Consider the following 25,933-nt stretch of genomic DNA (forward strand, 5'->3'; position numbering starts at 1 on the left):
CCTAAAACAAAAGGATATACCTTCTTCTCAGCACCTCATGGTACCTTCTCCAAAATTGACCACATAATAGGCCACAAAACAGGCCTCAACAGATTCAAAAATATTGAAATTGTCCCATGTATCCTATCAGATCACCATGCACTAAGGCTGATCTTCAATAACAAAAAAAATAACAGAAAGCCAACACTCACGTGGAAACTGAACAACACTCTTCTCAATGATACCTTGGTCAAGGAAGGAATAAAGAAAGAAATTAAAGACTTTTTAGAGTTTAATGAAAATGAAGCCACAACGTACCCAAACCTTTGGGACACAATGAAAGCATTTCTAAGAGGGAAACTCATAGCTCTGAGTGCCTCCATGAAGAAACGGGAGAGAGCACATACTAGCAGCTTGACAACACATCTAAAAGCTCTAGAAAAAAAGGAAGCAAATTCACCCAAGAGGAGTAGACGGCAGGAAATAATCAAACTCAGGGGTGAAATCAACCAAGTGGAAACAAGAAGAACTATTCAAAGAATTAACCAAACGAGGAGTTGGTTCTTTGAGAAAATCAACAAGATAGATAAACCCTTAGCTAGACTCACTAGAGGGCACAGAGACAAAATCCTAATTAACAAAATCAGAACTGAAAAGGGAGACATAACAACAGATCCTGAAGAAATCCAAAACACCATCAGATCCTTCTACAAAAGGCTATACTCAACAAAACTGGAAAACCTGGACGAAATGGACAAATTTCTGGACAGATACCAGGTACCAAAGTTGAATCAGGATCAAGTTGACCTTCTAAACAGTCCCATATCCCCTAAAGAAATAGAAGCAGTTATAAATAGTCTCCCAGCCAAAAAAAGCCCAGGACCAGACGGGTTTAGTGCAGAGTTCTATCAGACCTTCAAAGAAGATCTAATTCCAGTTCTGCACAAACTTTTTCACAAGATAGAAGTAGAAAGTACTCTACCCAACTCATTTTATGAAGCCACTATTACTCTGATACCTAAACCACAGAAAGATCCAACAAAGATAGAGAACTTCAGACCAATTTCTCTTATGAATATCGATGCAAAAATCCTCAATAAAATTCTCGCTAACCGAATCCAAGATCACATTAAAGCAATCATCCATCCTGACCAAGTAGGTTTTATTCCAGGAATGCAGGGATGGTTTAATATACGAAAATCCATCAATGTAATCCACTATATAAACAAACTCAAAGACAAAAACCACATGATCATCTCGTTGGATGCAGAAAAAGCATTTGACAAGATCCAACACCCATTCATGATAAAAGTTCTGGAAAGATCAGGAATTCAAGGCCCATACCTAAACATGATAAAAGCAATCTACAGCAAACCAGTAGCCAACATCAAAGTAAATGGAGAGAAGCTGGAAGCAATCCCACTAAAATCAGGGACTAGACAAGGCTGCCCACTTTCTCCCTACCTTTTCAACATAGTACTTGAAGTATTAGCCAGAGCAATTCGACAACAAAAGGAGATCAAGGGGATACAAATTGGAAAAGAGGAAGTCAAAATATCACTTTTTGCAGATGATATGATAGTATATATAAGTGACCCTAAAAATTCCACCAGAGAACTCCTAAACCTGATAAACAGCTTCGGTGAAGTAGCTGGATATAAAATTAACTCAAACAAGTCAATGGCCTTTCTCTACACAAAGAATAAACAGGCTGAGAAAGAAATTAGGGAAACAACACCCTTCTCAATAGTCACAAATAATATAAAATATCTCGGCGTGACTCTAACTAAGGAAGTGAAAGATCTGTATGATAAAAACTTCAAGTCTCTGAAGAAAGAAATTAAAGAAGATCTCAGAAGATGGAAAGATCTCCCATGCTCATGGATTGGCAGGATCAATATTGTAAAAATGGCTATCTTGCCAAAAGCAATCTACAGATTCAATGCAATCCCCATCAAAATTCCAACTCAATTCTTCAATGAATTAGAAGGAGCAATTTGCAAATTCATCTGGAATAACAAAAAACCTAGGATAGCAAAAACTCTTCTCAAGGATAAAAGAACCTCTGGTGGAATCACCATGCCGGACCTAAAGCTTTACTACAGAGCAATTGTGGTAAAAACTGCATGGTACTGGTATAGAGACAGACAAGTAGACCAATGGAATAGAATTGAAGACCCAGAAATGAACCCACACACCTATGGTCACTTGATCTTCGACAAGGGAGCTAAAACCATCCAGTGGAAGAAAGACAGCATTTTCAACAAATGGTGCTGGCACAACTGGTTGTTATCATGTAGAAGAATGCGAATCGATCCATACTTATCTCCTTGTACTAAGGTCAAATCTAAATGGATCAAAGAACTTCACATAAAACCAGAGACACTGAAACTTATAGAGGAGAAAGTGGGGAAAAGCCTTGAAGATATGGGCACAGGGGAAAAATTCCTGAACAGAACAGCAATGGCTTGTGCTGTAAGATCGAGAATTGACAAATGGGACCTAATGAAACTCCAAAGTTTCTGCAAGGCAAAAGACACCGTCAATAAGACAAAGAGACCACCAACAGATTGGGAAAGGATCTTTACCTATCCTAAATCAGATAGGGGACTAATATCCAACATATATAAAGAACTCAAGAAGGTGGACTTCAGAAAATCAAACAACCCCATTAAAAAATGGGGCTCAGAACTGAACAAAGAATTCTCACCTGAGGAATACAGAATGGCAGAGAAGCACCTGAAAAAATGTTCAACATCCTTAATCATCAGGGAAATGCAAATCAAAACAACCCTAAGATTCCACCTCACACCAGTCAGAATGTCTAAGATCAAAAATTCAGGTGACAGCAGATGCTGGCGTGGATGTGGAGAAAGAGGAACACTCCTCCATTGTTGGTGGGATTGCAGGCTTGTACAACCACTCTGGAAATCCGTCTGGCGGTTCCTCAGAAAATTGGACATAGTACTACCGGAGGATCCAGCAATACCTCTCTTGGGCATATATCCAGAAGATGCCCCAACTGGTAAGAAGGACACATGCTCCACTATGTTCATAGCAGCATTATTTATAATAGCCAGAAGCTGGAAAGAACCCAGATGCCCCTCAACAGAGGAATGGATACAGAAAATGTGGTACATCTACACAATGGAGTACTACTCAGCTATTAAAAAGAATGAATTTATGAAATTCCTAGCCAAATGGATGGACCTGGAGGGCATCATCCTGAGTGAGGTAACACATTCACAAAGGAACTCACACAATATGTACTCACTGATAAGTGGATATTAGCCCAAAACCTAGGATACCCAAGATATAAGATACAATTTCCTAAACACATGAAACTCAAGAAAAATGAAGACTGAAGTGTAGACACTATGCCCCTCCTTAGAAGTGGGAACAAAACACCCTTGGAAGGAGTTACAGAGACAAAGTTTGGAGCTGAGATTAAAGGGTGGACCATGTAGAGACTGCCTTATCCAGGGATCCACCCCATAATCAGCATCCAAACGCTGACACCATTGCATACACTAGCAAGATTTTATCGAAAGGACCCAGATGTAGCTGTCTCTTGTGAGACTATGCCGGGGCCTAGCAAACACAGAAGTGGATGCCCACAGTCAGCTAATGGACGGATCACAGGGCTCCCAATGGAGGAGCTAGAGAAAGTACCCAAGGAGCTAAAGGGATCTGCAACCCTATAGGTGGATCAACATTATGAACTAACCAGTACCCCGGAGCTCTTGACTCTAGCTGCATATGTATCAAAAGATGACCTAGTCGGCCATCACTGGAAAGAGAGGCCCATTGGACACACAAACTTTATATGCCCCAGAACAGGGGAACGCCAGGGCCAAAAAGGGGGAGTGGGCGGGTAGGGGAGTGGGGGTGGGTGGGTATGGGGGGGACTTTTGGTATAGCATTGGAAATGTAAATGAGCTAAATACCTAATAAAAAATGGAAAGAAAAAAAAAAAAAAAAAAAAAAAAAAAAGGGCAAAGCTAATTATTTTTGTCTTTAGCACTTATACATCTTTCATAGTACATGATCACATGGTAAAAAGTTCCTCACAAGTTTACATATAAACTCAATCATAAATCAAATAAGGAATTTACAACAGAGAATGTTTATATGCCTACCCATTAGGAGTAGTTATCTGGCTCAATATTCATGCCCTGTTATTCTGATAGTAACCTGCTTACTATCAGAGCAATTAACTGGTGACACTTGGAAACTGACCGAGTTCTGCAGTTTGAACTATCAGAAAGGACTTAATAACACTGTGATTAAAAGAGCTTAATAATTACTATAAATTTAGTAATTCTTATAGGGTCATCTTTAAGGATAAAGAAATCATCTTGTCTAAATAGCATCACTATAAGACAGTATATCTTCATAGTTCTACATGTAGAGATCTGCTCAAAAGAGGAGGGTAATACCTAGTAATTGTGATATATGCTTAATAATAACAGGAAACACATATTAATAGCAGGAATATTTCCTAAAATGAATTTTTCTGGGCCTTGCCGATGGGAGGAAATATGTTATTGATAATTAATCCAAGGCAGTCTCACCTCAGGACTGTTACATGCTAGTTTTGAGCTTGTTAGCTCCTGACATGTTTGAACACCTGGAACTGGAGTTACAAATAACTGTGAGACTGCATGTGGATGCTGAGAACTGCACTTGGATCATGTGTGTGTCTGTGTGTGTGTATGTATTTTATGTATATAACATAGGTATGTATATAATATATATGTGTATATGTGTATGTATATATATCAATAGGTAATTTTTTATTATATATTTTCTTCACTTACATTTCAAATGTTATCCCCTTTCCTTGTTTCCCCTCTGAAACTCCCCTATCCCATCTCCCCTTCCCCTGCTCACCAACTCACCCAATCCCACTTCCCTGTCCTGTCATTCTTCTACACTGGGGCATTCACAGGACCAAGAGCCTCTCCTCCCATTGATGTCCTACAAGGTCATCCTCTGCTACATATATGGCTGGAGCCATAGGTCCCTCCATGGGTACTCTTTGGTTGGTGGTTTAGTCAATAGGTAATTTTTCATAGAAGTATTCACAGTGAATTAAAAAGTTTTATTTATATGTGATATCTATGGGGTCATTCTAAGCAATGGCTGTATAAAGTTATTTTTTATATATTTGATCTGAATCTTAGTGTTCATTGCATCACACACTTATTAAAAAATACTTGTGTGCTTACAAACACAATTCTGGTGGGTATATTGTTGGATTGGCTGGTTGGTTTCATGTTTCTTTTCTTCTTTTCAGTGCTAAGGGTTGAACCTAGGCCTAGAAGACCTAAGCATTGTCAGCAAGTGCTTTACCACTGAACTATAGCACCAGCACACTGCAATTTTTAAAATGAGGAACAACAGCAAACATCTTGTTCAGTTTTAGTCAGAACAGTTGAAACTTTTCTTGCTCTTCTTTTTCAAGACAAGATCTTACTATGCAGCTCGGTCTGTCTTGAAGTTACCACCTTCTTGCCTCAGCCTCTCAAGTGTCAGGTGCCATCATAACCAGTAGAATAACTAATTGGTATGAATAAAAGTTAGCTGGTGTAGAGGTTGGAGATGTGTCTCAGTGGTTAAGAGAACTGGCTGGGTTTGTTTTTTGTTTGTTTGTTTGTTTGTTTGTTTGTTTGTTTTGTTTCAGAGCACTCAGGTTCAATTCCCAGCACTCACATGCCAGATCACAGCTATCAGTAACCCCAGGTCTGGGGGATCTCACACAGACATGCATGTAGGCAAAACACCAATGCACATAAAAATAAATAAATAAATAAATAAATAAATAATAAAATAAATAAATATTTTTTTAAAGTTCGCTGTTTTAAGCTCATGAACACTGTGTGTAATAAAAGCATGGGCTTCTATTTGATTGACATGAAACAGATTAATATTTTTCTGAGATGTAATAATGTGTTCCATTAGGTCTGGAATGTACCTTGTAGATATGTCTGCCTCAAACTTACAGAAACCCACCTGCCTTTTTCCTAAATTACTGGAATTGAAGACATGTGTCACCATGCCTAGCCCTAATTTCATTGATCATTTGTAGCACTGTAGTTAGTGTACGATGTAAATATTCCTTCAGTTCTCTCTCTTTCATTGCATTACTCTTTTTCTGGTATTAATAATAATCTGATATAATTCCATTTAGATTGAAGAATAAAAATATATAAAATTACATTTTGTGGAAGAAATTCTTGGGTAGATTTACAAAGAGTAATGATTTAACATTAGCCTCCATTATACATACACAAATTAAAATCTGTCTCTATAGATATGACGGGCAACTGTAGTTTTAGAAAGCCTTTCACCATAATTACAAACTCCAATGAGAATTGAGAGTGATTCTCAAGGAATATGTTATAAGCCTAAGAGACCTGTTCATCATTTTTAATTCAATGTTGTTTGTGATAAGAAAGAACTGGAAACAATATAAGTGTCTATAAATAAGAAGAGGAACAAAAGCATACAGGTATGTGCTACTCAAGTCCAAAAATAAACACATATCAGAGAGATAACTGAACCCATAGAAATTGAATGAAAAGATCAAGTTGCAAAGTAGAGTAGGAAAGGGCTTGGGAGATTGATTGTTCAGTGGATAAAGCACTGCCTGCAAAAGTTTGAGGACTGGAGTGTGGATTCACAGGACACACACAAAACCTGAGCAGCTGTGGCAATTGCCTTTAACTAATTACACCAGGGAGACAAAGACAGAGGCCAAATGCAAGCTAGTTAGCTAGACTAGCCAGAACTTGGGAGCACCAGGTTTTCAGATTTGAGAAAAGATTGATCCTGCCTCAATAAATAAACTGGGGAGCAGTCAAAGAAAATTGCCCAATATCAACTGTGAGCCTCCTTGTGCATGTGCACCTATGTATTTATGTGTATCTACGTATACACCAATACACATACACATGCACACCACACACAATTTTTTTAAAAAATGAATATGAGGACTGGTGAGATGGTTCAACCAGTAAAAGTACTTGTGATGGTTTGTATATGCTTGGTCCAGAGAGTGGCACTATTAGGAGGTATGGCCTTGTTGGGATAGGTGTGTCACTGTGGGTATGGGCTTTAAAACCTTAGTCCTAGCTACTTGGAAGTGAGTATTCTTATAGCAGCCTTCAGATGAAGATGTAGAACTCTCAGCACCTCCTGAATCATGCCTGCTTGGATGCTGCCATGTTTCTGCCTTGATGGTAATGGACTGAACCTCTGAACCTGTAAGCTATGTTGTCCTTATAAGAGTTGCCTTAGACATAGTGTCTGTTCACAGCAGTAAAACCCTAACTAAGACAATAATTGTCCCACAAACTTGACAAGAATTTAAGTCCTAGAACCTGTGATGAAAGAATAGAACTCACACTGTACATGCCCATACTGCCTCTCTACAAACATAGGCACAAATCATATTCATATGAATGCAAGTGTGGAAAGCCAGATTTGACAGGTCAGGTAAACTGCAGAGAGTTGAGTCTGGAGTAAATAATTCATCACCCACCAGACTTTTCTCTGAATAAATAAATCTTGATTCAATGAGGATAGCACTCCCTGTGACTGGCAGGAAAGTCTCTGAACACTGTAAATTCCTTGAAGGGTGATGAGAAGGAAAGGAGAAAAGAAGAAAAAGCACATACACACCCAAACACACACACACACACACACACACACACACACACACACACACACTGAATAGATGAAGCAAACAAGCTCCAACTTATATATACCATATATATAACGATATATACCATACATACATTTCTGTACATATGTACAGAAAGACACACACACACACACACACACACACACACAGAGAGAGAGAGAGAGAGAGAGAGAGAGAGATGCAAACATATTGGATAGATGGAGAAAAGCTCCAGTGATAAAGCTTGAACAAATTTATTTTTTCTCTTAGCCTTTACATATCATCTAAGACAAAGTTCTATATGTAAGAAAAAGCCTCATAGCCAGAAATTACATATTCTTTAAAACCAATCACCACAAAAACTTATTCTTCAAAAACAGATTGAAATCATTGCACAAAAGGAAATTACAACAGGATTTTTGGTTATGGATTCTTCTTTTACATCTCAAACCTAACTAAATGTTTCCATCTAACTTTGCACAAGTTCACCCAAAGCAATAATTCTTTTGTCATTAATAATGTGTAAGCAAGCTGGTGCATAGAAGCATTTTTTTTACCTATACTTTGCTGATGACAATTTGTATCTAGCAAGAAAGAGATCAACATCTCATGTTTTATATTTGAAGTCTTGTTCGGATAAACTGGCTAATCATCTATTATCTATCCTTATAATAGAATGATTTATTCTTTATTCATAACACCATCTTTTCATGGTGCACAGTGAAACCTGTGGTCACATCCCTAGACCACAAGATCCTAGAACTCAGTCCCAACCTTGAATGAAATATTTTCTTTGATCATTAACTTTTACCAAGCCTTTTTTTAATCTCCCAAATACAATTATGTGCTTGCAAGGCAATAAAGCTCACTATACTCTTTTCCTAACCTATGTAGCCCTTAATATTCTACAAGGAGAGAGCACTCTATTCTTGATTCTAATTTTATTAGAGCTTTCTGGCAGAACAACTTAAACCATCTCTTTAAACTTTGTATCAGATTCCCTGATTTTCTAAAAATGTATAAGTCAAATCAGGAATTCTGTAAAATCATTAGTTCATCTGAATAATATTATTTTAAGAAAGTTCATCTTCATATTGACTTGCAGGAAAATTGTCCAATAGGGTGGCTATCTCCCAAGAGACAATCACACCAGATTATAGGAAGTGAGATTCTCCCCACGCTCAATCACACTATGCTAGTTAGATGAGAAATATGGTAATGACAAACATGAGAAGGCACAGCAGCAGCAAGAAGCAATCAAGATGAAGGCACTCAGGTTGTGCCTCTCCAAGGTATACCCATCACAGCTGAGCAGAATAGTGAACCATCTCCAAGATGCTCACCTGCCCACTGAAGCTCCTCCTGTGTCATGTCTGCAATATAAGATGGTGAATTATTTTTTTCTAAAAGAAATGATTAAGAAGGGCTGGAGAGCTGGGCGGTGGTGGCACAGGCCTTTAATCCCAGCACTTGGGAGGCAGAGGCAGGCAGATTTCTGGGTTTGAGGCCAGCCTGGTCTACAAAGTGAGTTCCAGGACAGCCAGGGCTACACAGAGAAACCCTGTCTCGAAAAAAACCAAAAATCAAAACAAACAAACAAACAAACAAACAAACAAACAAAACAGAAGAAGAAGGAAGAAAAGAAGAAGGAAGAAGAAGGAAGAAGAAGAAGGAAGAAGAAGAAGAAGAAGAAGAAGAAGAAGAAGAAGAAGAAGAAGAAGAAGAAGAAGAAGAAGAAGAAGAAGAAGAAGAAAGAGGAGGAGGAGGACTAAAATTAATTGAATCTTTAACAATTAGAAAAATACCATAATTAAACTTCAAAAGTCATACAAAGAAAGCAGTGCTCTAAATTCTTCATGCAAGCATAGAGAGTAGTAAAAAACATAAAATGCAATAACATGGACTAGGGTAAACAGTTCAAATGTTGAAGTGTTTTCAAGTATGCCAATCTGACTTTGACCTTGCGGGTGTAATCTCAAGCAAAGAAAGGGGAGGTCTGTGTTAGAATGGGCTGTGATGTAGTGGTATATTTTGATTGAGCATGCTACTTAGGTGAGCCGAAGGGGGTGGGGTTATTCTGGACTTTAAAAGTGTGATACCTAGAACTCATGAGGGGAAAGTGGCCAATAAGGGAATAGATCTTGGTGGCTGTTTTAGGAATGCAATCTACTGGTTTTTAACAAGGCAAAGGAAATAGGGAAGAAGGGCAAGGCATGCCAGTACCAAGTTTGAATGCTTGATGGGTCAGAGTCCCTCCACTTCTTGCTGAAGCACAGAAAATGATGGCATGGGTTGGTCCTGAGTTTGTAAAGGTTGTCAGAGATTGTGGAATTTTATGAGCTATAACAAAATTGCATGAGTTGAGTATATTGAGTATTTTCTAAACATTAGTAAATTCTGACTTACGTTTAGAAAAGGTCCCAGTGTCAGTTGCCTGTCAGCCAGGGACCTGACTCTGGGGAAAGATGACAGGAGTGGAGGAAATGCCATGACTGGTGGCTGTTGCATCATTACAACCAAGAGGAGTCTGTAAACCTCAGGCTGTGGAACATGGAGTTCAGTAGTTGAGCAGTAGCAGCTCAAATATTACACTTTGTAAGTAGAGCAGATGGGATTCCTGACGACCGGGGGTGAAGGAAGTGAGAGGACCAAGTATGAATCCTCCATAGCTATGGAACAATCAAGTAGAGCAGTATCAGTTGCTGCAAGTTAGAGATATGAGGCAACAAAAGGAAGGAGGAGTCAAGGAAAAGGTGAGGGCATGGTTCTTAGAGTTTTTTCACCACTGAACACAAAGGGATGCATAACGATCCTCTTACTGCTTCATGTCTCATAGGCACTACAGCAAACCCCAAGCCAGGCATTAATTGTACCTCCTACACATAAACTGCCTTTTAATCACAGGTCAACAGCGGCCTTCACACTGACCACTTCTCTATCTCTTACTTTAGCAGTTGTCAAACCTTAATCACTCTCTAGGTTTCTTATTTTTGTTTTCCTGCTCCAGAAAGAGTTGTCTTTATCATCAGAACAACTGAAGAGCCTCAGTAGTGGAAACTGTGGCACAAGGCAGATGAAGGGTTACAGAGTTAGAATAGGAATGGCCCCAGACACTCCTGTGTGTGAATGCTTGGTTCATAGGAAATGGCACTGTTAGGAGGTGTGGCAATGTTGGAATAGGTGTGGCCTTGTTGGATGAAGTGTGTCACTATGGAGGCAGGCTCTGAGGTCTTATATACATTCAAGCTCCACTCAGTGACACACTCATTCCCTGCTGTGTTCAGTCAAGACATAGAACTCTTCCTTTTTTTTTTTTTTTTGGTTTTCCTGGAACTCACTTTGTAGACCAGACTGGCCTCGAACTCAGAAATCCACATGTCTCTGCCTCCCAAATGCTGGGACTAAAGGCGTGCACCACCATGCCCCGCAAGACATAGAACTCTTGGCTCCTCCATCACCATGTCTGCTTGCAGGCTGCCATGCTTGCCCCATGATGACAATAGATTAAACCTCTGAAAGTATTAACCATTTTCCTTTACAAGTGTTGTTATGGTCATATTGTCTCTTCACAGCAATAAAACCCTAAGATGGACAAAAAGCAGACAATCTTCAGGAATGATCTTTACCATAAGCAAGTCAGTTCCACTGCAGTTGAAAGGTGGTAAATGCCAACAAATGTCAGTGTGCAATTCTTTTTTTTTTTTATACAGCTTTCTTTTATTTTAATTGTTTAAAAAGTATTTTCTTCATTTACATTTCAAATGCTATCCCAAAAGTCCCCCAGACCCTCCTGCACCCACTCCCCTATCCGCCCACTCCCACTTCTTGGCCCTGGCGTTTCCCCGTACTGAGGCATATAAAGTTTGCAAGACCAAGGGGTCCTCTCTTCCCAATGATGGCCGATTTGCCCTCTGTTAGTCAGATCAATTTTCCACATCAGTTCTCAGCTCACCTGCAGCTTAGGTTACTAACACATCAGTTCTTGTAAGACTATTTAAAATACGGCCTCTGACCCCAAGCAGCTTTTACCTTAAGGAAGGAGGCAGTAAATCAAACTTTCTTATTCTCTATGGTCTGGTTTGAATGGCTTGCAAATGCTCCACAGCCTAGACACCAGTTCTTTAGCTCAAGCTCCTCAAAAGTCTAAAGCAACTTCCTGCTGTTGAATTCTTGTAGCTGCCATAGCTTTCCCCCTTCCTGCCTGTAGCTAGACTGCACAATACCCCCCAAAAGACAGAAGTACAACTGCTTGTCTTCCTTTACACAAAATTGGGAGAAGAGGGGAGCTTCCTAAGGTGTTTGGGCCTGCAGTTGACTCCGTCAGTTTGAGGAGAGAGAACCATGTTGTAGAATATAAACAACTAAGAACTGATTTCTTGGTGTCTCTGTTGTTAGAAGTGCTTTCACTGTTTTAAAATCACACAGCAGTATTCTTTCAAGTCACCCTGGAATACTTTTGTACTTTTCTGGTTCTCGTGTCTCTGATTATTTTCAAAAGAGGAAATATTTTTATTCTTCTGGAGTTTTTAAATATCTTAGTTTGTTTAAAATGTTTTCAGTGTTCCTTTACAAAAGAAGAAAAAAAAAACCTTTATATATGTTAAATTTGCCTTAACTTTAACCATTTTCATATCCATGTCAGATTTCTAAGTTTTAAAACCAAAACAGTTATCTGTCAAAGAGTATCCTTACCTACTCCAGCCTGCTGAGTAAGAGTACATAATGAGTCTTGAGTTCCAGTGACACTCAGCTGCACTGAGGTCCAGGGAGAGCCCTACTCCTTCTAGCATTGCATGGAGTGCTTCTCAGACAGGAAAGAACATATATGGTGAAAAGTAGAAACTTTTGAGTCAGAGCTTAGCAAAAATCAAAGCAGAGAAATTAAAACAAAACACAACACAACAAAACGAAACGAAACAAAACGAAACAAAAGAAAACGAAACGCCACTTCCAGGAACATCTACTTTGCCATAGGAAAGACCCTGACCATGTGAGCTGATATGCATTCTTTGATTGGCTGAGAGTCTTACATTTGCTTACTTTTTTTTTGTTAATCCATTCCCAAGGACTACCTTTTTCCTAGAGATTTTAGCCACTTGGTCACTGATAATAACATCTGCTTATACTCTAGATTTATTCTCCTTTTTAATTTATCTACTGCTGATTTGATAGGATTGCAAAAAGAAACAAAGAGAAATGTTTCATTTTGAAGCAGACCCTAGTCCGTAAATTACAAATATTCCTGCTCTGTTCCTACTGTTGTCATTTGGGATGACAGACCATGTGACCATGTATTTGCTGTGTTCGGATTAAGCAATCTATCCCATTCTAAATCTTCTTCAGCAGTGTGACTTTGTCACAGACTTATTAAGAGAATTTCATTCTTTCTCCGTTTTATAATAAAAAAATTACCAATTTTTAACTGAGAAAGTGTAATGTCATATGTTCACGGGTGTTTTGCCTATACACATGTCTGTGCATCAGGTGTGGTGACTGGTGCCTTGGGAGACCAGAAGAGAACATTGGATGTCCTGGAACTGGAGCTTCAAACAATATTGAGCTGCTCTGCGTGCTGAAAGAGCAGCCAGTGTTCCCAACTGCTGAACTATCTCTCCCACCTCTACTGTGTCACCTACACCTTTTGGATAATCAAATATTTCCCTTATTTAGTTTTCCTATAACCCCCCCCCCTTTTAAAAAAAAGTAATGGTGTTCCAGTTTCAAGAGTTCTGCTTTGATTTAAATGCCTAAATTTGTCTTCCACAGAGCCTATTCTTCAGTGGAATCTTGGACGTGTGCTTACAGAAATGGAGGTTAGAGATTTATATCCAGAAGTGAACGATATCAAAGTGACAAAGAGCCCCTGTGCCAATGATGTGGCTTTAATAGGCTTTATGATGAAACCATCATCTAATGGTAAGTTTACAGTCTGATTGAATGTTAAAAGGAACCAGTGTTTTATAGTTGTTAAGGATGGTTTTAAGTGGAAGCACACATGAAATGCATACAGAGAGTAAAATGAATTGTTTTTCACTTTGCCTCTTTTGCATGCCAGTGTGATGTACTAGGAGAGATACTCCTCTGTTGTGGCCTTTGCCATGTGAATGGTGACTCATATCTGGGCATGACGGCATATGCTTATAATCCCAGCTTCTTGGCACTCTGAGGTAAAATGTCTAACTTGGGCTCCTTCTTTTAGACCCTACTCCAAAAACCAAGCAAGCAAGTCCATCAGTCAATAAATAGGTAGCTGTCCTGACTAACTAGTCCTCTGTTCTCTAAGTTTGTTGCATATTCCCAGAGATGACCAAGCTCAGTCAGTCAGTCAACAGGGTCTTGAAGGAGGGAGTGAAGATAAAAGAAAAATGACAATTAAACAACAGAATATCATGACTCCAGCAAGCACTGAAGCAAGTTTATTTCTTTTTCCAAGCTGCTTTTATACCATTCTAAGTACATGCAAAGAATAGGGTCAGTTCTTGGTCAAGAAATAAACCAGAAAACACAAACAAAAATCCTGTGGTCACTGTATCCAGGAACTTATTAAGATGAACAAGATATAAGGAACACATTCCTCAGTTGTATTTTTACTTTGAATCTACATCCTTGTCCTTGCCCAATGTCAAATATTCTTACCAATTTCCTTGAAGCAGCACCAAGAGCTCTCCACACAGAAATATTTTATTGCTTCTAGTCTTTCTTCTTTTCTGCCGTGTATAAATCAGCATTGTTATTCTGGAGACACTGCTTATTTATTAATATATTTATTTAAAAGATATTTTCAACCTATTGTTAAATATCTAGTGACATGTGCAGTAAAAATAGTTGTTTTACTCTAGACTCTCATTTACAACACTTTTGGCATCAAATGTATGGATTTTCCAACAATGACAATTTTTCTGTTTACTGAAGTGCCCAAATAGGCATCCTGAGATTTAATTCACCTTTAGAAATAGAAGATAGAGTCACTATCAACACTTACAAGTTAAAAAAACACTGTCTCCTATTTCATATTCCAGTAACAAGTCCCAGGCCATGACCTGTACTTCTAACCTGACTACTATAAATCAAAGGATCCAATGAGCCCCTTCTTAAATTCAGTACTTTTTTACACTGTTCAAAGAAATAAGGGGAACAGTCCCATATTCCCTAAAGAAATAGAAGCAGTCATTAATACTCTCCCAGCCAAAAAAAAAAAAAAAAAAAAACCCAGGACCAGATGGGTTTAGTGCAGAGTTCTATCAGACCTTCAAAGATTTAATTCCAGTTCTGCACAAACTATTCCACAAAATAGAAGTAGAAGGTACTCTACCCAACTCATTCTATGAAGCCACAATTACTCTGATACCTAAACCACAGAAAGATCCAACAAAGGTAGAGAAATTCAGACCAATTTCCCTTATGAATATCGATGCAAAAATCCTCAATAAAATTCTCACTAACTGAGTCCAAGAACACATTAAAGCAATCATCCATCCTGACCAAGTAGGTTTTATTCCAGGGATGCAGGGATGGTTTAATATACAAAAATCCATCAATGTAATCCATTATATAAACAAACTCAAAGACAAAAACCACATGATCATCTCGTTAGATGCAGAAAAAGCATTTGACAAGATCCAACACCCATTCATGACAAAAGTCTTGGAAAAATCAGGAATTCAAGGCCCAAACCTAAACATGATAAAAGCAATCTACAGCAAACCAGTAGCCAACATCAAAGTAAATGGTGAGAAGCTGGAAGCAATCCCACTAAAATCAGGGACTAGACAAGGCTGCCCACTTTCTCCCTACCTCTTCCACATAGTACTTGAAGTTCTAGCCAGAGCAATTCGACAACAAAAGGAGATCAAGAGGATACAAATTGGAAAAGAAGAAGTCAAAGTATCACTTTTTGAAGATGATATGATAGTTTATATAAGTGACCCTAAAAATTCCACCAGAGAACTCCTAAACCTGATAAACAGCTTCGGTGAAGTAGCTGGATATAAAATTAACTCAAACAAGTCAATGGCCTTTCTCTACACGAAGAATAAACAGGCTGAGAAAGAAATTAGGGAAACAACACCCTTCTCAATAGTCACAAATAATATAAAATATCTTGGCGTGACTCTAACTAAGGAAGTAAAAGATCTATATGATAAGAACTTCAAGTCTCTGAAGAAAGAAATTAAAGAAGACCTCAGAAAGATGGAAAGATCTCCCATGCTCATGAATTGGCAGGATCAACATTGTAAAAATGGCTATCTTGCCAAAAGCAATCTACAGATTCAATGCAATCCCCATCAAAATTCCAACTCAATTCTTCAACGAATTAGAAAGAGCAATCTGCAAATTCATCTGGAATAACAAAAAAACCTAGGATAGCAAAAGCTCTTCTCAAAGATAAAAGAACCTCTGGTGGAATCACCATGCCTGACCTAAAGCTGTACTACAGAGCAATTGTGATAAAAAACTGCATGGTACTGGTATAGTGACAGACAAGTAGACCAATTGAATAGAATTGAAGACCCAGAAATGAACCCACACACCTATGGTCACTTGATCTTCAACAAGGGAGATGAAACCATCCAGTGGAAGAAAGACAGCATTTTTAACAAATGGTGCTGGCACAACTGGTGGTTATCATGTAGAAGAATTTGAATTGATCCATTCCTATCTCCTTGTACTAAGGTCAAATCTAAGTGGATCAAGGAACTCCACAAAAACCAGAGACACTGAAACTTATAGAGGAGAAAGTGGGGAAAAGCCTCAAATATATGGGCACAGGGGAAAAATTTCTGAATAGAACAGCAATGGTTTGTGCTGTAAGATCAAGAATTGACAAATGGGACCTCATGAAACTGCAAAGCTTCCGAAAGGCAAAAGACACTGTCAATAAGACAAAAAGGCCACCAACAGATTGGGAAAGGATCTTTACCTATCCTAAATCAGATAGGGGACTAATATCCAATATATATAAAGAACTCAAGAAGGTGGACTTCAGAAAATCAAATAACCCCATTAAAAAATGGGGCTCAGATCTAAACAAAGAATTCTCCCCTGAGGAATACTGAATGGCTGTGAAGCACTTGAAAAAATGCTCAGCATTCTTAATCATCAGATAAATGCAAATCAAAACAACCATGAGATTCCATCTCACACCAGTCAGAATGGCTAAGATTAAAAAATTCAGGTGACAGCAGATGCTGGCGAGGATGTGAAGAAAGAGGAACACTCCTTCATAAAAAGAATGAATTTATGAAATTCCTAGACAAATGGTTGGACCTGGAGAGCATCATCCTGAGTGATGTAACACAATCACAAAAGAACTCAAATGATATGTACTCAATGATAAGTGGATATTAGCACAGAAACTTAGTATACCCGAGATATAAGAGACAATTTTTAAAACACATGAAACTGAAGAAGAACGAAGTCCAAAGTGTGGACACTTTGCCCCTTCTTAGAATTGGAAACAATCACCCATGGAAGGAGTTACAGAGACAAAGTTTGGAGCTGTGACAAAAGGATGGACCATCTAGAGACTGCCATATCCAGGGAATCCATCCCATAATTAGCCTCCAAACAATGACACCATTGCATATACTAGCAAGCGTTTGCCGAAAGGACCCTGATATAACTGTCTCTTGTGAGACTAGGCCGGGCCTAGCAAACACAGAAGTGGATGCTCACAGTCAGCTATCGGATGGATCACAGGGCCCTCAATGGAGGAGCTAGAGAAAGTACCCAAGGAGCTAATATGATCTGCAACCCGGTAGGTGCAACAACATTATGAACTAACTAGTACCCTGGAGCTCTTGACTCTAGCTGCATATGTATTAAAAGATGGCCTAGTAAGCCATCACTGGAAAGAGAGGCCTATTGGACAGGCAAACTTTATATGCCCCAGTACAGGGAAACGCCAGAGCCAAAAAGTGGGAATGGGTGGGTAGGGAAGTGGAGGGAGGGTATGGGGGACTTTTGGGATAGCATTGGAAATGTAATTGAGGAAAATACGTATTAAAAAATATTAAAAAATTGTTGTCATTAAACACAGTATGTCACTTAAACAACTTGGAGAAATTTTCTGTATGATCAAGTTTAGCATCGTAGTCTTTTTAAAGTATTGACTATTTTATATGGAAACACGTTTAAAGTAAATTATACAACTTTTAAAAGATTCACTGTCATTATTAATAAAGACATTTGTTAAACTAAGCAGTCCCTCTATACTGCTCCTTTTAGAAGGTGGTTTAGAAGGTGACAGATTTTTGGTCATTCTTGTTCCAATACTAAAATGCTGTTATAAAAACAAAGTACCTTTGTGATTGTGTTACCTCACTCAGGATGATGCCCTCCAAGTCCAACCATTTGCCTAGGAATTTCATAAATTCATTATTTTTAATAGCTGAATAGTACTCCATTGTGTAAATGTACTACATTTTTTGTATCCATTCCTCTGTTGAGGGACATCTGGGTTCTTTCCAGCTTCTGGCTATTATAAATAAGGCTGCTATGAACATAGTGGAGCATGTGTCCTTCTTACCGGTTGGGACATCTTCTGGATATATGCCCAGGAGAGGTATTGTGGGATCCTCCGTTAGTACTATTTCCAATTTTCTGAGGAACCGCCAGACTGATTTCCAGAGTGGTTGTACAAGCTTGCAATCCCACCAACAATGGAGGAGTGTTCCTCTTTCTCCACATCCTCGCCAGCATCTGCTGTCACCTGAATTTTTTATCTTAGCCATTCTGACTGGTGTGAGATGGAATCTCAGGTTTATTATGATTTGCATTTATCTGATGATTAAGGATATTGAACATTTTTTCAGCTGCTTCTCAGCCATTTTTGTATTCCTCAGGTGAGAATTCTTTGTTTAGATCTGAGCCCCATCTTTTAAGGGGGTTATTTGATTTTCTGGAGTCCACCTTCTTGAGTTCTTTATATATATTGGATATTAGTCCCCTATCTGATTTAGGATAGGTAAAGATCCTTTCCCAATCTGTTGGTGGCCCTTTTGTCTTATTGACAGTGTCTTTTGCCTTGTAGAAGCTTTGCAGTTTCATGAGGTCCCATTTGTCAATTCTCGATCTTACAGCACAAGCCATTGCTGTTCTATTCAGGAATTTTTCCCCTGTACCCATATCTTCGAGGCTTTTCCCCATGTACTCACTGATAAGTGGATATTAGCCCAGAAACTTAGTATAGTGAGATATAAGGTACAATTTTTAAAATACATGAAACTGAAGAAGAACAAAGACCAAAGTGTGGACACTTTGCCCCTTCTTAGAATTGAAAACAATCACCCATGGAAGGAGTTACAGAGACAAAGTCTGGAGCTGAGACAAAAGGATGGATCATCTAGAGACTGCCATATCCAGGGATCCATCCCATAATTAGCCTCCAAATGATGACACCATTGCATACACTAGCAAGCGTTTGATGCAAGGACCTTGATATAGCTGTCTCTTGTGAGATTAGGCCGGGGCCTAACAAACACATAAGTGGATGCTCACAGTCAACTATTGGATGGATCACAGGGCCCTCAGTGGAGGAGCTAGAGAAAGTATCCAAGGAGCTAAAGAGATCTGCAACCCTGTAGGTGCAACATTATGAACTAACCAGTACCCCGGAGCTCTTGACTCTAGCTGCATATGTATCAAAAGATGGCTTAGTCGGCCATCACTGGAAAGAGAGGCCCATTGGACAGGCAAACTTTATATGCCCCAGTACAGGGGAACGCCAGGGCCAAAAAATGGGAATGGGTGGGTAGGGGAGTAGGGGGGGGGGTGTGGGGGACTTTTGGGATAGCATTGGAAATGTAATTGAGGAAAATACGTAATTAAAAAAATATTAAAAAATAATAAAAAAAATCATAAATATAGTATAAAAATAAAAAATAGGAAAAAAAACAACAACAACAACAAAGTACCAAAGTAAATAGAACTGGCTCTAGTGGGCCTTGTGTCTTTTTACTTTCAGTTGTTGCTTCTGACTGTTAAAAGAATCCCTATCTTTTTTTAAACCCTAAGTCATATAACTTGGTAAAATAAAATTTAGACTTAAAACATATATTTGCTCTGTGTAAGATTCTTTCCTAAGTGATTGGAGAAATGTTAAGATTCATGACTTTCATAGTATAATAAATACTGTATAGTCTTTGTCTGTGCAACAACTCAAAATAAAAAAAAAAAACAGTAGCAGGGTGCTGTCAAGAATGTTACAAAGTATGCAGGTGAACAGCAAACAAAGAGGTACTAAGAGTAAGATCTAGGCTGTTCCCAAGCACAGGAAATTCTGTCCAATGGCAATGCATTACATGATCTCCCAGGACATGGATATGTATGTGAAACTGGAATTCCTCTAAAGCCTGCAATTTGCAGATTGTAGGCTTCACTACATAGGAATGATCAATCTTTAACTTATCCTCTAGCCTCTCCCTTCCTGGGGCCTAGATATGAAGGTGCAAGTCTCAGCTGCCAAGTAGGGTTTGGTCTTGGCTGTGTCAAGATGAAGCTGAATGTCTCTATCCCAGCCACCAGTTTTTGAAACTCATCAAAGTAGACAATGAGTACAATTTTCATACTTCCTATGAGAAGTGCATGGTGCAAAAGTTGCTTACTGAAGTTTAGATGAAGAGTGAAAGAGTATATTGTCAAAATGACAAGGTTTTCTACTTGAGAAAGGTGTCTTGACCCAGTGCAGGGTGTGGCTACTATTGAGTAAGGGTCATTCATGCTATAAGTCAAGGACATCTGAAGGCATAATGTGTAAGTTTCTTTAGGGATGCTATGTGGACACTAATCCAAGTGATGTCAGATTGGGGGTATGTTGGGGAAGGAGAGAAAGAGAAGAAAATGGGGGTGGAAGGGAGGGAGAGAGATTGCTTTATTGGACTGATAGATACTGTTACTTTGTCAGTTGTGGGGCAAGAGACTTAGTAAAGGATATTTGCTTTTCAATCTCTCTAAAGAAGATGGCTTCCCTCAATTTACTGTCTAAAGTCTTTTAAACAATGAAGGAAAGAAGGCTAGATCAAAAGCTCCCAACATTCATTCTCCTTTTACTACATGTGTCCTGCAACAAAGACACTATGTAATTGCTATGAAGAAAGAACACACCAAAAATAAATAAATAAATAAATAAATAAGGAAGAGGCTGTAGAATAAAGGAAACTATAGGGTAAAAGAATGAAGAAAAAACAAAGAAAACTACCAGCAGCTGCGTTCCAAGAAATGTAGGTAGTTTCAGTGGAAGGTTTTGCTTTCTTTGTTGTTGTTTGGGGACAGGATATTAATGGGTAGCTGGCTGGAGTGACTGGCCTGGAGCTCACTATGCAGACCAGGCTGGCTTCAAACTCAAAAGGATCCATGTGCCTGTCTTGTACTGGGATTAAAGATTCATGCCACCAATCCAAGAAATAATTTCTCCTTCTGTGTCTGAATACAGTCAAAATTAAGCATCTTTAACTGTAACGAATAAATGATCAACTTTGAGATAAGATTGAGAAAAACCCGTGTACACACACACACACACACACACACACACACACACACACACTTCTCTAGAGTACCTTTTAATATACTAATAGATTTAATCAATGTATTTAGAGTATCAACAGAAGTCTACTTCTGAATTTGTATGATTTCCTAATGTCTTAGAGTCTGTTGCATACCTCTAAGTATAGATAGATGTCTTCTTCTGTTGAATTAGTTTAGTCAATATCACATTGTCATGCCTCCCTCTGCTTTCCCTATACTAGAAACTATGTCAACCCAGATGAAAACTCAGCCCATTCCTTCTTTATTCCATTGATACACATTTCTCTTTATTCATCTACCTACACCAACACTCCATGCACCTCAGTAGAGTAGCCATGGTCATCATTACATGTTCAATCATGACATCCACGTGATAGTCACAGGAGGCAATGAGGTCGTTCATAAAATGTTATGGTGTGACCTGGACCTGCTTCATCCTCCCAATGTCTTTGGAAGTGAGAGTGTGAGGCAAAGTGAGGAGAGGAAAGATCAGGTTCTTTGATGGCTATTCTTGGTTGTCAAATTGACTATATATGCAATTAATTAAAACCCAAGTAGATGGGCATTCCCATGGAGAATTTTTCTTTCATTGGAAATAGCATGACCCAATTTTTGTCTAGATCATTTGAGTAGGGAAGAACCACCTTTAATCTAGGCCACACCCTTTGGTGGCTGCCTTAATATAGGACATATAAAATGAAGCATTTGCTCTTTGCCTGAATGTTCTTGCTGTTACTGGCAAGTCCACTCCCTTACTTGGTCCCTAACTGTGGGTTCAAGTTCTGCCAAGCGACTGGAGTGTGCAACAGACCACTGGGAGGCAAAACAACTGGAGGAGTGCTCTTGACTGCCTTTACCCAGGACCACTGATGTCAGGTGCTGGACTTTAGGGAAGTACCAAGTACGACTCAGGGGTGTGGGGCAAGGCACTTTAAAATGTGAGAGGCCAAAGCTAGGGTTCCCTGCCTCCCGGAAATCTGGTTGCTGCTGGGGTATTGCACAGAGTTATTGGGAATGAAGTTTCAGGAGCTGGTCCATGGGCTGCAATGCACCACGGATGAGGTGTTCCCAAACGCTGGACATCCAGGCGCTGTTGAGTCGAGAAGAGTTGGAACAAAGTTGTGGGCCCACGGGCGAAAGACTAAAACAAACTGGGGCTGGGAAAATGAAGAACTGCAGCTTAGCTTGCTTGTGATTATCCTTTGCAGCGGTTGTAGGAAATGCAGCCAGGCATTCTATGGGAGATGCAATCTACAATTATTAGGCAAAGGCCTACTCCATGCTCCCCACAGTTGTTTTGATAGAAGAGACGGTTTATCCCCACTGTTTATCTACTGTTCAACGTGGAAAACTGGATGCATCTCAACTTCTCAGAGTGAACCAGAGATTTTTTTTTTTTCCAGCAAGGAATATCTGGGAAGGAAAGCTTATTGGCTAAACTCTCAGGGCCTCTAGAAACCTTATTAGCATGAAGAACTCTGTCCTGGGGCTATGTGACCTCAGGTCACGTTTCCATTTGTAGGAAGTATGGCACATGTTCAAGGCCAGGAATCTGACAGGGAGCAGGGAGCCACCTACCACCTCAGGTGGGTGCCTGGGTGCTGGGGACTCTGAACCTGCTCAAACTACCAAGTTTTCTGGTATGGCCCACCATCTCACACCTACCTCTTAAGAATTCTGAAGACCACCTGAGGCATCCAGAATTAAGGAATGAACAAATACTGGATTCCTGGATTTTTCATTGGTAAATAGACATTGTTAGGCTAGCTAGACAACAGCCTACAAACTTCTTATAAATCCCATGTAAGTAATACATATTGGAATTAATAGATATTGACTATATATATATATATATATATATATAATTCATATATATAATATATATATAATTCATATTTTGGAATATATTCATATATATGGGAATAAATGTAGTTTTCTGTAAGTTTCATTCCTCTAGAGAACCCTTTCTAATACAGATTTTTGCATTAGTATTGTATAAATCAGAGTGGTTTTAGAGCAATGGAAATATACGGATGAAAAATGAAAAAAAATAAGGATGAAAAATTTTAATTATCTGGAATAGTTTTGAATGTACTTACAGCTATAGTTACTAAAGGCACTCCTAGATACTTTATGATACTGAAAACTCATGGTGTGAACTATTTTAAAGACTTATCAAGATTAATACATTTGGTTATACCATTTGCTGATTATAAGAGGCAAGGGAATTAGAGACTATTTGTAAGAATTTTGACAATTTGTAAAGAAAAAGAAGGAGAAGGAGAAAAGGAGGAGAAAAGGAGAAGAAAAGGAGAAAGGGGGAAAGGAGAAAAGGAGAAGGAGAAAAGAAGAAAAGGAGAAAATGTTGCAGGTTGGGTGTTCCAAGAACCTCTAGATAAACTGACAAATGAAAAGAAAAAGCTTCCTGATAAGGTCAAGCAACTTCTAGCATCTCGGAATACAGTGAGAGACAGCAGTGAACTCCATGTAAAGTTGAGCAGCTGTGCATAAAAAAGTTTAAAGGTAGCGGGGCATTCGTGGCACATGCCTTTAATCCCAACACTTGAGAGGCAGAGGCAGTTGGATTTCTGAGTTCAAGGCCAATCTGGTCTACAGAGTGAGTTCCAGGACAGCCAGGGCTATACATAGAAAACCTGTCTGGGGGGGGGGGAAGGGTTTAAAGGTATCTAAGTTTTTCCAAGAAGAGAATCTTCTCTCCAGGAATCATGGAGCTCAAGTTACAGAAAATCAAATCAAAGCTTTTACTATAAGATTAACAGAATTAGAACAAAAATACAACTCTACAAATTCTACATCCCTGTTTCATAACTTAGAAGGTATCTTAACTGTTTATTTCTCACACAAAATATCACATTGGGCCATTATATTGATGACATTATGGTGATTGGACCAAATGAGATGCAGGTAGTAACCCCTTTGGACTTGTTGGTAACACATATGCACAGCCTTGGTGGGTGCTGGCGATTAAATTAAGGACATTATTGGTAAAGAATGGACTCCTATATCTTGGGATTGAGTTGTGTAAGAGCACCCTAGTGAGGCTGGGAAATTTGAGACCTCAGATTCAGTAGACTCTCCACCTTTAGCAAAAAATATATTTCTGCTTCAACCTCCAAAAAATTGCCCTATCCACCTATGAGTGAGAAAATATTTTCTTTATTATCTATTCAGCCAGCAGTAACTTTCCCTGAAGGAGATGTCAGGTAAGACATCTGGTTAAGCAGGTGCCTAGAAAGGAGATGGAAAATGTAGTTCATGAGGATGTGTGCTATACTACCAGAGAACAAATTCACTCAATGAAAAGTCTGGGAGATATGTGTGGGAATGGATTTTAAGTGTATGGGATAATGGTGAATAAAACTGAATCAGGTTGCGGTCATTGATATGTGTGCACTGAGTAGAGATTCTAGGTTTAAATGTGGAAACTCACAAATAGGGAAATTTTAAAAAGGCATCAAAATTTTATGTGAATGGTTAGCTGTGGCATTTGTCAAAAGATGGCCTACTGAAAAAGGATTGGAGATGGCTGATACTCCTTGTCTTAGTACTGAGGAAGGGATTTTAAGGCCCAAGGAAATTCCAATGTTAGAGTGGATATGGTTTTCCCTAATCCTACACAATGGGAAAGCCCAGAAAACATGCTCTTCACTAACACTGAAAATGGTGAGAAGGGAACCACTACATGTGAAGAGCTTTGTTGTTGCCCATTTTCTTTCTTTCTTCTTTAAATTTATTTTCGTTTATTTTTACCTATTCATTCTACATCACTCTGCTCCTTCCCAGTCACCTCCTCCCACAATCCTTCCCCCCCCCCCCCATATCCCTATCCTATTCTCCTCTGACTGGGTGAAGGTCCCCCGGATATCCCCAACCCTGGCATATCAAGTCTCTGTGAGACTAGGGCCATCCTCACCCACTGAGGCCAGACAAGGAAGCCTAATTAGAAGAACGTATCCCAGTTACAGTTGTTGCCCATTTCTTTGTGTCAGACCTTTGGGATGAAGATGCTGCTGCTTGCTTGGATTAATTAAATGCAAAGGGATTAGTTGGGCCTTGAAGCAGCAGGAGGCAGGTAGCAGCACCGAATCACCAAAGACAAGGTGATTATAGTTATTGTAGTTGGTAACATAGACAAAGCAATATCCACAATAGCCTGACCCGTTAGTGCACGGCACAGACAGAGTGATTTTTATGGTGCTATGACTGGTATGGACATTTAGTAATGACTATCAATAATGATGTTTCCAGGCATGAAATAGATAATAATCTTACTGCATTTGTTCAATCTTTATAACTGGAAACATTCTCAAATTAAGGAAAGACTACATTGAATTGTGGCAAAAAGAAATCTCAGATCCAGAACCCACTGAATGAAGGGAAGGTCAGGTTCTCATGAATAAGGACTTTGCTAAAATTCCTAAAAGTTACTGTTGGCCTTTTCTTCATTCCTTCTACAAAGGAACATATTACCTTTTACAAGGGTAGCTGTATACTGTGGAAAAGAAAAAAATATGTATCAGATTTCCTAGGATATATTGGATAATGGTTCAGAATTGATATAGATTCCTGATGAGCCTATGAATAATTGTGACCCTTCTGCTAAATGGGTGTGTGGAGGTCAGATGTTTCATGAAGTTTGACTGAAGAAGCTCCCTGAATCATTCTGTAGTTATTCCTCGTTTCAGAATGTACAATTGGTACTGAGAAGTTGACAGAATACCC

General features: G+C 39.0%; 1 protein-coding gene across 2 annotated transcripts in view; it reads left to right on the forward strand.

Moving 5' to 3' along the window:
• Positions 1-25,933, forward strand: part of Catsperb (cation channel sperm associated auxiliary subunit beta) — a 221,365-nt gene that overhangs the window by 44,959 nt on the left and 150,473 nt on the right. For both annotated transcript variants that reach the window (XM_006515929.1, NM_173023.2), the window contains exon 7: positions 13,433-13,582. In XM_006515929.1, the coding sequence (XP_006515992.1) occupies positions 13,433-13,582 (150 nt within the window). The remainder of the gene's footprint in view (positions 1-13,432; positions 13,583-25,933) is intronic.

The sequence above is a fragment of the Mus musculus genome, chromosome 12 (genome assembly GCF_000001635.26).
Source record: "Mus musculus strain C57BL/6J chromosome 12, GRCm38.p6 C57BL/6J".
Classification (NCBI taxonomy): Eukaryota; Metazoa; Chordata; class Mammalia; order Rodentia; family Muridae; genus Mus; species Mus musculus.